The sequence below is a fragment of the Haliaeetus albicilla genome, chromosome 13 (genome assembly GCF_947461875.1).
Source record: "Haliaeetus albicilla chromosome 13, bHalAlb1.1, whole genome shotgun sequence".
NCBI lineage: Eukaryota > Metazoa > Chordata > Aves > Accipitriformes > Accipitridae > Haliaeetus > Haliaeetus albicilla.
This window is the reverse complement of record NC_091495.1, coordinates 13,334,016-13,349,263: the sequence shown is the minus strand read 5'-3', so window position 1 is coordinate 13,349,263 and position 15,248 is coordinate 13,334,016. Positions and strand designations below refer to the sequence as shown.

The 15,248-nt window shown below is 37.9% G+C and overlaps 1 protein-coding gene across 3 annotated transcripts in view; it reads left to right on the top strand.

Annotated features, from left to right (window-relative positions):
* Positions 1-15,248, top strand: part of HHAT (hedgehog acyltransferase) — a 169,518-nt gene that overhangs the window by 82,683 nt on the left and 71,587 nt on the right. For all 3 annotated transcript variants that reach the window (XM_069800214.1, XM_069800213.1, XM_069800215.1), the window contains one exon: positions 14,152-14,296. In XM_069800214.1, coding sequence (XP_069656315.1) covers positions 14,152-14,296 — 145 coding nt within the window. The remainder of the gene's footprint in view (positions 1-14,151; positions 14,297-15,248) is intronic.

Sequence of the window (15,248 nt, the reverse complement as noted above, 5' to 3'; positions counted from 1 at the left end):
GAAAGCAAACACTGAAATATGCATGGTCCTAAAAGCTTCCTCTGCAGTCCTAGAGTAAGCAACTGCTTGTCATGTTGTATATGCCTGAACAGAAGCCAGTTTTAACATTTGTGTTCTGATTTCACTCAGGATGGCCTTAAAATATTAATCTTCGCTAAAATTAGGAGTGTATATTTCTAACCACGTGTTTCCTGGACAAATCCATGTGTAGCAGCTGCTTGCATCTGGGAACGAGTTTACACTGGGAAATTTTATGCCACTAAAGAGCCAAGTAAAGAAAATACCCTCTTGCTTTGAAGACCTTATACTTTTGACCTTCATACTGTAATTTCCAAAGGACAAAATTCTTTGACATGCAATCATATGCAAAAAGCACTATTTTAATTGTGATGGTCATTTTAGTCTGCAGGTTTGCTCGCTATTAAATCCTAAATCTTCTAATAACTGTTTGTAAGAACAAATAATTCTGATGTCTTGCTTCCTTAATAGTGATGAGCGCACAGAATTTGTACTCCTATATAATGTTGTGGTGGTGGTGACTCAGTCTGCAGCCTGATGAAGTCCTGATGCTCAAGTAATTATGTTTGTTCTTCATCCCACCCATCTCAATTTTCACTGTTGTGGCATCCCATGTGTGGCAACTAATACAGCTAAGTAATTTAGCAGCCAATAACAGCCAGTGCTACCTTATATCATCCAACTGTGAATTCACTGACAGTCTGGAAGCAGCTTTTTTCCTTCCTAGAGAATGAGTTTATCAGATCCATTAATCCTTCCTCTAGGGTGAAACTGAGCTTCACTATCTGACCAGCTGCATATATTTGTCTCTGGACTGGAAGACAACATATTTGTTTAGGCATCCAGCTGTATGAGGAAATATAAGTGTAGGGGCTTTTTGTATTTGCTGTCACTGTATTAGAAATTTTAAAAGAACTCTTAAGGAATTAAGTGCTTAAATACCCTAGAAATGATAAGGACATAGCATTATGAAGGTGGGTTATATGTGTTGGATTAATTTCTAACATGTAGTTCTAATTATAGTTAACCAATGCTGGCAGTAGGGTACTTTTTTGCATAAATTAACTCCCTATCAATGAACAAAGTGCATTTTACCCCTTTCCTCCCCTTTGTTTTCATCTAGTGTTTTTAAAGGCCTATCCAATGTCTTTCATGTCTCCCTTGTTTTCCATTCCTCTTTGGAAACATGGCTGTAGACCTTCCTTAGAAGACACTTTCACATCTTCCCCTAAAATATTTCTGAAGCCAACATTTTTAATATGAATAGTTTTGGCATCTGAATTAGTGCATTAGACAGATCTTGCTGCATTTGGTTATGGCTGAGTCATGCTTTGCCTTGTGCCTTGAAGGTTTCTCTACAACAACATGAGCTTCAGTCTTTGCAAACCACCCCTCATTGTTGTCTCCTCACTCTTCTAATAAACTTCCATTTTCTTCTTGAACACTGATACTGGAGAGCAGACGAGTATTTGGACTTTGATCCTTCCTGATCAAGGGGTGGGGTGATGTGATATTCTCTGAGTTATCACTTACATTTAAAATGAAGTGCAAATTCCCTAATGCCCTGTATAAACTTCCCTATTTCCCTTGTAATCTGGCTTTTGGAAGCATTCCTATAATCCTGCCTCAGCGAGAGGTGTGCTGTAAGCCTTGTCACCGTAGCCTTGAGAACCCTGTTCTGGGGGATGGGTTTTTTCACTTAAATTTCATCTGTTGACAAGCTGAAATCCTTTGCATTCTTGTACTTCACTCACTTGCTATGTTGGCTCTTGAAGGCTATTTTTGAAAAGGAAAGTTTATTTTTGTCCTCAGAATAGCAGATGAGTTTCTGAAAAAATACAAAGCATAGGTTTATGGTTTTTTTTACCCATTCTATTTACCCAACCTCTTCATATATTGTTGTTAAAGTTGAGTTATATAATTCAGTTGAGCAGAGGGTGTTTAATTAGTAAAATAGTAAAAAACCCCTTGAAGAATAAGTTGAATTTTAATTCTGCTCTGTTTTTAAAATTGAATTGATCACAAAGAATAAGAATTATATCAAAACTGTTCCCCTTTTCTCCCCCCACTATATTGTCTAAATTCCCTTGCAAAACAAAGGTTTAGAAATCTAAATAAAGCACATTTGACTCTCATCCTTCATTGAATCCTTGTGCTGACTAAGAATATATATAAAAAGAAAGCGGATTTTATGGTAGTTTAATTCTCAGCACTTGAAACCTAAGCGCAATATGGGTAAATAACGCTTTTGTAGCAGTCTGAGAGGTTTTAAATGTTGTCTCAGGCATATTGAACTAAAATGAACAAAGAAGCATTACTTGTGAGAAGTAAAATCAGCATATAAACAAATATGTACTGAAATCAGTAAATTTCCTGACTCAAAAAACTGGATCTGAAACTTTTCATTTGTACTGGTTGCAAACCAGTATGGCTTCCTGATTTCAGCTCTAAAAGAGCTGATGCTCCTTCTTATGTACTTTTCAGCTTACACTGCTCTGAACTTTCATGTTTCAGTGAACTGTGTTGTGAGAAGTTATCTATGTATCTTTTTCCCCCTAGAGGTTACTTGTTAGATATCAGTAAATTAGAACTGAATTAAGTAATACTGTCTTTTCATTAAAACATTGTATATAAAACAACAATAAATGCTATGCATCATAAGCTAGGGCAATCTGGGAACTTTATATTAAACTGGAGAAGTTTCATTGTGTTTTTGTCAGGGTTTTTTTTACTTTTTCAGGAGATATTTAGGCCCATTCTGAGCAAAGTAGTGCTTTGTTTCACTGATTCTGTATTAATTTCTTACAAATGAACAGAGACTCCAGTAGTAACTTGTTCAAGATCAATGACAGAATTTGTATTGACTTTTAATAAATAATGTGTCAGATTTCTGAAAGAAAATGCTAATGGCTATCATTCTTCCAGTGATATAAATATTTTTCCTCCTCATTTTTCCTTAAGGAAAACAAGATGTAGATCTATACAAGAAATTAGATCTTGGTATAAAAATAGATAGATTTAAACCTTAGAATAGCTGACAACATCTTTAAATCAATGGATTTTTAAAAAAGAAAGATTTGGAAATCATCCAAAAGAAGATGTAGCAAAGGGGGTAAAGTTGGCAGATTGTTAAAATTAATGTTTTAATCTCAATTGAAACAGCAACATTTATCTTCTTATTCTTTTGTAAAGTGAAAACTTATCATTGAGTCTAGTAAGAATTTTTTAAATTGAGACATAAAGGTCTCTCTTCTAAAAATCATGCTATGATGAATTTCTAGTTTAAGATCTTATTTCTAGCTTTATTTAGTAAGAAACTAAATATACTATAAACAATTCAATTTGAGAAACCAACTACTTTTAAACATGGCTTATTTTAAAGTAATTTGTACTATCCTTGTAAGTGTTTTGTTTTTTTAAAGTATAAAATAGTTTGATTTCTACATTTTCATTTATGACTGTAACGAGGTGCACTAATTAGGTCCGTTTCAGTACACTGTAATTGCCTTCCCAACCACCCTTTGCAAAAGGGGAAATATTTTGTATGATGTCCGTGGTTTTGTTAGTGTGTTAGATTAGGTTTGGTTGGTGTCTTAGATATTTTCTTTTTTTTTTTTTTTTCCTCCAAAAAAGAATGAACTTCATATGTTTGTCTCTATAGTTAAAATATCGCCATTGTTTTGGGTACCAGAGATGAGGTCAATGGTAATTGGCATCCTCAGCTTCACAGAGAACAGAATTTTAGACGTATTTCAGAAAGTTGAGTGTGGTGAGGGGTTTTTACCCATTTTTTTTCTCTGTTTAACTTTGTTTGCCCTGTTTCTTCTGCTAGGTGCATTAAAATTTCTACAGTTATTATAAGTAGGTTAGGCATTATGCAATGATCCTGCAGACAGCTAGTGTGGAGCTTGGAAAGGTACTGACTGGTCAGCCTGACCTCTGGGCTGTGGTTCGACGGGGAATTAAGCTGATCTAACAGCTCACTGCTGTTGAAGGGGGAAAGGTTTAATTTTCCTTTCCTCCCTTCCTTGCAGTCTCACCACTTTGTCTTCTGCATGCCTTCCTGCTGGAATCTTTGCTGCGCTGACCTAGCTCTTTACCCCAGCAGAAAGCTTTACTTCCACTGTTTATTTTATTGCTAGATGATTTGTCTCATGGAGAGGAATCTGAAAAGCACCCAAAGCAGTAGAAACCAATTGGGTTCTTCTGCAGTAATTACTCAGCCCTATGTTAGGGCCCAAATTCAGCCTAGCCAAGATAAAGATTCATGTGAATTTCACAACCATGCCCTATATACATCAAGCAAATGTACAACTATCTGCTTTAATGACAGAATTTCTTTTTGCAAGTATAACTCACTTTAAACTGCTGTGAGATAACTGTAAAACTTCCTTCTGCAGCTGAGGCAAGATCAGACCAAATGTTAGGAACTCGTTCAAGGAAAGTATGTTTGTTGACCACCTTGCAAGATTAGACCTTTAATAAGATCTCTGTAATAAATAAAGATTCTTCTCAGCTGTTCTTCAGCACACACTAGGCTTTGATCTTTATTTTGCTTCATTTGGTGGAAAGAGTATTTATATCACTGGTTTGCTAATGTCAAGCCTGTCTGGCCTTTTATTTTTTAATAATAGTTTTCTGTAATTCATACATATTTTTATTGCAACATGGTGATTCAATTAAGTGGTAAGCATTGCCAATGATAGTTTCTTCATAACCTTTTTATATGCTTGCTGTAGACTGCTGTTGGGTTTGTCACTTCACTCTCTGAGAATCTGTAAGAACGTATGGTGGGGTAGCTGAACAAAGTCCCTTATTGAGACTTACTCTCTAGTGCAGAATTGGTTTTTGATATATAAGTATCACCCATAATGTCAAAGCCCAGACCAGTGGATGGGACTCGCCCCCTATCCCCTGCCCCAACCTTGAGTTCAGCCATATCATTGCTCTAACCAGAAATCTCTACTATCCACAGTAGATGTACTCTGACTCAAAAATTAATGGAAACTCCTTTCCCTAGATGTGAACATTAGTCAGGGCAGACTTGTGACAACTGGTCTTTGTGTATGGTACCTAGAAGAAGCAAGCTTAGTTATTGAGGTGCTGTTTTGTACTGAGCTGCTGAATGACCATCAAAGGTGAATATGGGCTGGCTGATGCATCCTAGGGTTTTTCCACTGACTTTTAGCTTTGCCAACAATAATTCTGAGTCAAGTAATTCTTGCCATGTTTCGGCTTTTGCTTGATTTTATTTTTTTCTCTCTTCTCCACACTCTTCTTGTTAAGGGTTCATTTGTCTTCACGGAAGTGGATCCCAAAATATTTTGAGAGACCTGCTAAAAATGCACACACACAGACACACACTTGCACTCTGACTCTGGTTTTCTTTACTGAGGGAACTTCTTGTCTCAGACTCAGTAACAAAGACTGAAAATCTAGGAGGTGTTGTTTTGTGTGAGGGACAAGCATATGCAATATGATACAGGCTTTTATATGGTGAATGACAAAAGTGGCTGCAGTAAGATTTCAGAGATTACATTCTATTGTTTCGTACCTTTTGAGTACAAGCATCCATTTTTTGTCACATCCATGCAAGAAATATTTTTGATGCCAGCAGTGCAGAAACTGTTGTGATTTTCCATCTGTCTTTAACCAGATGATTGCTGCTCTGCTTCAGACCACAGTGTCAGCTGGGAAGCTTGTTGCATAGCTGCTCAGTTGTCATAACAAAAAAATGTTTCTTCCACCTACCAGCATTACTTCCTCTTCTGTTTTGGAGACATCAGGCAGTTTTCTGGTGCTCAGGCCATAATGCAGTTTGAAAAGCAAGGAAATCATGCTACGGGGTGAAAACAAGGTAAAAAGTGATGCTGCTTATGCGCTGCTTTGTTACTGTTATATGAATACAGCCTCCCTCTGTTGTTTACCTCAAAAATTAGTCCAGACAATAGATGTCAGCAGTTATGGAAATACAAGTTAAAGTACTGAGGAGTGGTTGTACTCTTGTCTTTCCACTATGCCTTGAGCTACAGAAGCTTGCCACAGGGAAAGCCAGGTCTGTATTTCCTGAGAGTGTTTATCAGATGTCTCCATGGGGATTATTACTGTGTATTATTTATTTGTTAGCAGGTTCACAGTGGCAATGTGGGAGGGCCATAAAGGCAGGACCAAAATGCAGCACTAATGATTGGTGAAGTTAGATCTTTTCCTAATTTGATTGCAATGTAAAAGGTAAAAACATTAAAAATGTGGATGAGGGAACCAGAAGAACAAAAATAAGGATGTCAAGGACCTGGACACAGAGGAAAGTGCATGGCTTTCTTGACCTGTCCTCCTTGGTGAGAGCTGAGACACATTTATAGGACTATATACGCTGCCATTACTTGGTTAAATTCCCTGCTGTAAACATAAAACAGAAAAGAGGATGGTGCATTTCAATGCTGTTCATTTTGCACTTTTCACAAGCTGCCACTTTTTAAAAAAAAATAAAAATGTTTGGGCAGGTTCTTTGAGGGTGAAGAGTAAGTGTAGGAGCAAGTACAGAAATTTACTTCTGTGTATGTGAAAGTTTCACACATGCATCTGTAAGTGTAGTGCATACATACAAGCTGGTAGAAAGCTTTCTTCAAACAGAAGTGGGGGTTGGCTGTTTGCTGAGAGATGCTATAAATGTAGATCTTTTGGAAAAATCTAAAAATGAACTGGTGCTAGTGCAAGACAACATTTTGTTGAGTGAATATTTAGTAAGACATCAATAGAGAAGATGAGTATCTTCTCATACTATATATAGCATTTATTCCTAAATTCAGAAACAAGTTCTGTATGTGAAAATAGATCTTAACTGACAGCTGCTTGATTGTAATTGTGTGGTCCTCTTTTTACAGGAGCAATGTAGGGAATTATAGGTCATTTGCATCATCCTGTCTCTTGAAAAAATGTCAGTTCCCACCTTCATGTGTGAACCTTCCAGGAGCTAATTTTTACCTTTGCTTTGGAAGGAAAGTATATACCTTGAAAAGAAACAGGAGGTGACCTCAGGCCACAGTTCAGCTTGGGGAGAAGGGAGGGAACAACTGCAAGAAAAAGAAAATGCCAGAAAAATAAAGCAAAGTAAGGGGGACTGGTTCTGGGTTAGAGCTAGATGAAGAATGGAGCAAAAGGAAAGATTGCCATGATTACTGAGGGCTACAGTATATGTTGATTGGAGATTTAATTTATTCTTCCATTTGGTGTGGCAGTTGTTGATGAATAAGATCTGGTAGCACATCTCATTCACTTTCCACTTGCAGGCCCGTTCCTTATCTTGTAACTGTTCTAGCTCTGGGTATTCCACAATTTCTTTTGGATTATTTCATAAATGGATATTTTGCATGTGTATTCAACTAGAATTCTTTATTTTTGTTGCTTTTCTGTTCTGTGGTACAGTCTCCACTCTTATCCTATTCAACATCTGTCCCTCTGCTTCAGAGTGCAGGAGCAGGTACTGACATGTCAGCCTTTCATCAGCTGCCTTTCCCTTGCTCCTGCTGCTCTTTGAGCCTAACTTCTACCAACATTAATGAACACGTATAGTCCCTCCCTTCATTTCTGCAGTCTCCCAAACACACTTGTCACTATTACCCATTGACAATGTGTATTAACAAACATTTTCAGAAGTTGCCCCACTGCTTGGACCCAACCCATCTTCATTTCTACTGCCCGCTTTAAAAATCAAATAAATTGACATTCTGTTTGGCAGAGCTTTGTCACAATTTTCAGCCTTTCCTCCATCCCATCTGCTCCCCCAGCTGCTCAGTCACACCCTGCCCTCCATTTTCAGTGCACCTAACTGCAGATAGATAAAATAGCCGTAACTGTTAGTCAGGATGTGTTGCTTCCCTTCCCACCATCCCATCTGTTCCTCGCTCTCTTTCAGCTTTTCACCCATGCACTTGTTTTTATGCTGTCCTGTTATTTTTGGCAAATGGCTGCATTGCAGATGACCCAGATTCAAGGGATGCATTGAGGTGTTCACTCTTGTGGTAATGGGTTGATTACCAGAGTCCAGGGATAGACAATGAAGAGTTGGCCTGTCATTTATTTATCTAAGAACATTTTCTAAAAGAAAGCACCTAAAAGGACTTTTAAGATTGACCGGGTGGTCTCTGTTGCTTCTGTAGAGAAGGAAACAAATTTGGGCCTTACTCTTCAGTTGTGATGCAATAGGGGGTGAAAACCGAAGTTCACGTCCTTAAATTGCGCTGGTAAAAGGAACTCCAGCAAGCAATCTGAGGTTTTTTCCCAAGTGTTTTCCTGATAGGGATAATGGCACCACCTTTGCCCCTCCTGTACTGCAGCAACTTTACCCACAAACTTGTTTACCTATCTGTCACCCCCCCTCAAATCCTTGCAAACCCTATATAACAGACCATTGCAAAGAATATTTAATTTAGTTTTTGTGACGTAAAGATGAGTCAACATTACATTAGCTTTTAAGCATTGCTTCTCTAGTGAAAACCTTCAAAAAATTGAAAGGATGGAGCTTTAATAAATGTAGAAAGCATGCTTACTCCCCTCTCATGTATTAGGGGAGGCACTGAAAGATAATGCAGGACTAGGTGTTATATTCATGGTAGTTAATTTGCTTGATTTCTTCAACATAACAAATAGTGCAGTTTGTGTATCTTATTTTAAAATTATTATGGATAAGTTGGCTGATAGGTTTAAGTGGGAGAGGATGAAATCTGTAGAACAGTTAGTAATTAAATGGTTAAAAAAACCCAACTCTTCTAAAAAGTGTACTAGATTATTTCAACCCTTTAAAAACCAAAGGCAGATGAAAATAGAATAATGTGATCTGTAGTGTTGCAGTTTGTAGTATCAAGCACATGTTTCATGTCACTCTGGCCAATAGTATCTGACAGTCTTATTCCATAGTGCATATGTTCCCATAAGAAATATTCAACTGCTTCTCCAATTTTACCATACGCTCTTATTTTGCCACATGCTTGGATTATCAAGTCTCTGGAAGGGTAGTTCAAAAAGAAATAAGTGTTGTGAATCTGTTTTACTCCATGAAGATGGATGCTTGTTTAAATTGCAGTGAATTTAATTCCCTTACATGGGACTTGTTAAAGTATTTTTAGTATAAGCAAGCTTGATAACGTCACTGACTTTATGTAGAAGTCTTCTTTACTCTGTCCCAGAGCAGCTATATAAATGAGATGGTTGCAAATGCAGCACGTGTATATATTTTCCATCTTCTGAGCCCTTGCCAAGAAGTTACCAGCTAAAGTCTGTCAGGGTAGGCTTCTTGCCACATGTAACCCTGTCATCAGGCTGGGTTTGCAGTGTGGTGGAAAACATGCACCCAGCTCCTGAGCCCTCCCTAAAACAGCATGATGCATGTGACCTGCTTCCAGAACAAGCTACTGCAAATGGATTCAGCAGCCCTCTGAATAATGAGCATTTGGGACATGCCAAATCACCATGGTGCCACCACTGTTGCTAGAAAAAAATTAAGAATGGTTGCTGTAGGAAGGTGTAGGATTGGGTCACTGATAAAATACTGGGGAATATATTTCTATAAAAGATGACTTCAGCATGATGTTTTGTATAGGACTCTGCCTAGTTTTAACTGCTGTACAGAATTCAGTCTTGAGTGTCTCCTGAGCTTCCACATGGGAGGGTGGATGACTTACCTTGGGGAATATTGACCAGCCTATTTTCTCTGTTGTTGGCTAGCTAGAAGGTGTAAATGCATTTAGGAAACATACCTCTGGACCCTCAATTTCATCTCTCCGTCCCATTCAGTAATATCGTTGTACACAGTCCTGTAAATCAGTGAAAATGCAAACTTATTGTTGATTATCTCTAACTTGCCTTAGAGAGAAGTTCTTTTAAATGATGCTCTGCTGTCTGAAGCCACTTCTCCTGCCACGTTTGTTTCATGCTCGTAGTGGTGTAATTATCTTGTAAAGTAAGTGAAATGAGTATTTTCTCTTACATCCTCTATAACTTCAAACTTCCAACTTGTCCTTCAAATGGACTCTTAATTCTAACCTAAATGATCTATTCTGGTGCAGGTTGTTCTTCATAAGCTATCTTTCTCAAGAAACAACCATTATACAAGCTTCCTATTTCTGGCTTGGTTTTAGCTTAGGGGCTAAATGTGACATGCGTGTGTAACTGGAAGTGGATTTAGGAATGGGAATGTTTGGACCATGCAAATCCTTTTCACGCCTGTAGTCTTCCACCCCTCTCGAACACATACACAGATTTACTTTTCAAGGCACCCCACTACATGATAGTGTCATTTATTTTTGTAAGATGACTGAGAAGGCCCAGCTGAGAGAGATCTGATGGTAGGAAATTTTGCTAGACCCAACAATGTGCAGAGAGGTTTTTCCCAACATTTGACAAAAATGGCTGAGGCTGGTCTTCATTTACAGCAGAAATTGGATTGGAATATTAACCCAAACTGTTCAGTTCCAGGAAGGTGGCCTGAGGCAACCTTTAAGTCACCTCCTATGTCATGCTGCATGCCTTTGGACTGAGTATCTTGACAATATATATATATTTATTTTGTGTAGTTTAAATGCTACAGTCCATTTATTTCACAGTGTGTGGTGGTGGTGGTGATTACTAGAAGTAAAGTATGATGAAGTATTGATGTGAGGTTACAAGTAAGATGGAGCATCGAGGAAGGACGCAAATACAAGGGTTGCAGCCAGGCATCCAGGATTTCATTGTCGTTTTAACACTAAGCACTCTTTTGCCCCTCTATGTTCTAACTGTATTTCCAGGACAAGAGGAGATAGAAAGAGACAGCAGTAAAATCCAGAGAAACACCACAAATTCACATCAGCTGCTTGTATTGTTGCAATGGAACATACTGGTAAAAGCATTAAATAGCATAATGAAGAGTTGTGGGTGTGGAGGCTTTTTAATTTTGTCTGATGAAAACATCTTGCTGTATATTCAGAAAAATCCATGTGCTGGTAGATATTTAGATCACAAATGTTATTATGGATTATGCAGATCAGCCTCAGTCCTTTTTCATGCGTAAATTAATGCTTCCATTGTATTAATTTGAGCACAATAGCTGCTCAGGTACTGCCATAGTTAGCTTTTTCTAGCTGACATGAGATGTTTAAAGAACATTTTATTTTTTTACCTTCATTGCAGCTGGGTAAAAGCTGCATTGACATCAAAGACTCTCAGGAAAACGTGTACAGCTTTTTGGATCAATGCCTAGGGAAGCTAATGGAAATTAGCTCCAGCAAAACCCAGAAAGGGTTCAGTGTTTGTCTCAACTGTTTCTGTCCTAAACTACTCCCTTATAAATGAGCAAACACTTTTTTGGTCTGTACTATAGTTAACTGGTATTGTTTATCATACAGCACTTTTGAAGAAGGTGATGTATTATATGTGACAGGTTTATTTCGTTTTTTTAGTAACTTTTTTTTTTAAAGTGGCAGAGCTTTTTTAGCTATTCATGTTGTTTGTCTTGGCTGTACTGCTTTGGATTGTAAAACAGGCAGACCTCACAAACTCACCAGGTCTAATCAGTGCCTTGGTGGAAAATGCAGTCCAACACCAGCTGTCTGATGGGTTGTCCATCTCTAACTCTTTCTACAGCTTTACCAGAAGCTTTTTCTGTTTTTCTCTTCCCTAATTAAAACTGTTTCTCTATAGAGTTGATGAATAAGTTTGATAGACAAAGGGAGAGTGAAAGGTAGATCAGATGATAGGCTATGCTCTATAGATAAGCTACAGCTCAATTAGAATTAATTAGCATGGTGTAAGAAGAGGGTAAGTTTGGTGACTCTTAACACAAAAGTTCAAGCTAGCATGATCGTAAACTTATTTAAAGTTGGTTGTTAACATTGATTTAGTAGTAAGATTTCAAACTTTTTCTCTGTGTGCATACACTTACGCATTCTGAAAGGGCATACATTTTTTATATGTCGGACCACACATTCATACTATGCATTTCAGGAGAAGAAAACTTAAGATATCCTCTACCTGTGTGTGAACTGAAAGAGAATGTTTTGGAAGTCCTTGGGCAGCTTTGGAGATGCAAAGTACTAGAAAGGGAAAAAGTTGTTTCACTAAGTAACTGTCAGTGTCTGTGAATATTTATGTAATTATCTTCTCTACCCTTCTCCTGTGATGCCCTAGTTTTCATCCAGAATTTTCAGAGAAAAATCTGTCTGTTCTTATACATGAATGTTCTTCATAGCGGTGTGTGGAAGATTGAGTATTGCTGTATTGCGCATACAGGCTGATACAGAGTACTTTCCACTGAAGCTTATCTATCCCCATTTTTGTGCTGACTCAGACTGACTCATACACTAGATATAGTTCTGACTGGGGCTAACATTCAATTTACCACAAATCTACTTTGCAGTAATATGTTAAAATTGTATTTTTATGCTTGTAACTGTCATTTATTTGAAGTTTTGTCACTTTATAATCTAGCAGTTGAAACATTTGTTTTGATGCTTACAGAACTAGCAATTTAATCATCTAGGAGTATATTTTTTAGGTCTGTTTTGAGTATGTGTTTATGTTGTTTCAGGTATCTGAGCGTGAATTCTGGTCTGGCTGCAACTATTAAAGATTAATTACTGCTCTTTTTTTTTTTTTTTTTTTTTTTTTTGATGCTGCGGTCAAAAGACTTTTTCTGTAACATAACCATTTATGATGTGAAGGCTGAGCAGCTCCTGAAATTTTCCTTGGTTCCCATGCCCTGGCAAATGCTCATCACTTCACACGAAGCATTCAGTCTTTTGCAGGTTGAGGCACTATGTAAAGAGGCTTTCAGCCTAGGGTCATGATGAACAAGATACTTTTCCTTATGCAGTAATGAGACAATGTTTCCTTGTGAAGTGCTGTAATGCTTTTAAACTCATTCTAACAACTGAATATTGGAGGAAGCTAAAACTTTCTTATCCTTTTTTCACCATCTTTTTGCAGCCTCTGTGCTGCACTCATACCTCAGATGATAGTGCAAAATATAGATTACAAAATATGTGAACCAGTATATGGTGGAGAGAGACATACTTAATTTGTATTATTAGAATATTAGTAGCAAAAACTTTGTAACAGATACTTATACTTCTCAAATATGAGCAGTAATATTTGCGCTGAGAAAAAATTTGGGATTGCATGTGTATTTAAATCTTTTTTTCTATGGAAGTATCTCTTTATTAAGATCAATCAGTTCTGATCTGACTCTAGAATCTTTCGGTGAAGTCTTATTAATCAAACAAAGCATTTAATGACTTCTGAAGTTGTTTGATGCTGTTTGTTTTGTACTGAAGTGCTTTACCTCATATTGCAAGCCACTGGATAGTATTATCCACCCCAGAAGCATGTCCTTAGTGTTTACGTCCATCAGCAAAAATTCATCAAGGAGTACATTTAATAAGAAAAGAATTAAGACATAGAATGTGTATGACTGTGTCCAGTTCTGGTCTCCCCACTACAAGACAAACATGGACATGCTGGAGTGAGTCCAGCAAAGGGCCACAAAGATGGTGAAGGGATTGGAGCATCTGCCATAAGAGGAGAGGCTGAGAGAGCTGGGACTGTTCAGCCTGGAGAGGAGAAGACTCAGGGGGGATCTTATCCATATGAATAAATACCTAATTGTAGGAAGGAAGAAGACAAAGCCAGACTCTACTTGGTGGTATTTAGTGACAGGACAAAAGGCAACAGACACAAACGGAAATACAAGAAATTCCATTTAAACATAAGAAAATCTTTTTTACTATGAGGGTATGGCACAGGCTGCCCAGAGAGGTTGTGCAGTCTCTATCATTGCAGATGTTCAAAACTCGACTGGACACAGTGCTGAGCAGCCTCTTGTAGCTGACCCTGCTTTGGTGACCTTTCTAGGTAACCTCCGGAGGTACCTTTCAACCTCAACTACGATTCAACACTGCTTTCGTCGCAAAGTCTTACCCAAACTTAAATGACATTGGTGGAAGTTCTGCTAGATATTTTAAAAGCTTTGGGATCTCTTCCATAAGGATTTCAACTTCTGGATAAAAGTTGTTTGTTGTAACTACAATGTGTTTTTCTAACATTGCTTGAAAAATTGTAGTGGTTGTTAACTTCATCTGCACCTTTTGTTTTGCCCCTCAGGACCGTTTATTCTCACCAAGAATTCGTCGTCGACTTCATGCTGTCTTAGCATCTGTTAGCACTTCAATGCTGATTTTATCAAATCTCATATTTCTTGGAGGAAGTCACGTTGGAAAAATCTACTGGAACAGGATCTTTATGGAAGGCAAGTTTATTTTTATGTGCTTTCTAGATAACAGAACTTTCCAAATATTACCTTGGGTGGGCTGAGCCAGGTTCTTCTCTTGCTGCACTAACTGGGATTAACTTTTCGTTCCTGTTCAAAACCATCAAAAATCTTTCTGACAAAATCTAAATAACTGTGCAGTCTGTGTGACTACAAAGAAACATTGCCTTTCTCCCATCAAGTCTAGAAAGAGAGTTATCAGACATCTGTGTCAGTGAAATCACTGACATAATAAATGAACGTAATAAATATGTGACAAGTTGGGCAGGTTGGATTTTTTTTTTTTTCAGCTCTGCATTTCATGTACATCAGTAAGAATAGTAAGCCAACCCCATAGATTCTGTGGAAGGTTAGTGAATGAGATCTTGTCGTGGTTTAACCCCAGCCAGCAACTAAGCACCATGCATCTGCTCACTCACTTCCCCCCCACCCAGTGGGATGGGGAAGAGAATTGGGAAAAAGTAGTAAAACTCGTGGGTTGAGACAACAGTTTAATAGAATGGAAAGGAAGAAAATAATAATGATAGTAATAATAATAAAATGACAATAATAATAATGATAGAATTGGAATACACAAAAAAGTGATGCACAATGCAGTTGCTCACCACTTGCTAACCGATGCCCAGTTAGTTCCTGAGCAGCGATCCCCTCCCCAGGCCAACTCCCCCCAGTTTATATACTGGGCATGATGTCACATGGTACGGAATACCCCTTTGGCCAGTTTGGGTCAGCTGTCTTAGCTGGGTCCCCTCCCAACTTCTTGTGCCCCTCCAGCCTTCTTGCTGGCTGGGCAGGAGAAGCTGAAAAATCCTTGACTTAGTCTAAACACTACTTAGCAACAACTGAAAACATCAGTGTGTTATCAACATCATTCTCATACTAAATCCAAAACATAACACAATACCAGCTACTAGAAAGATAATTAACTCTA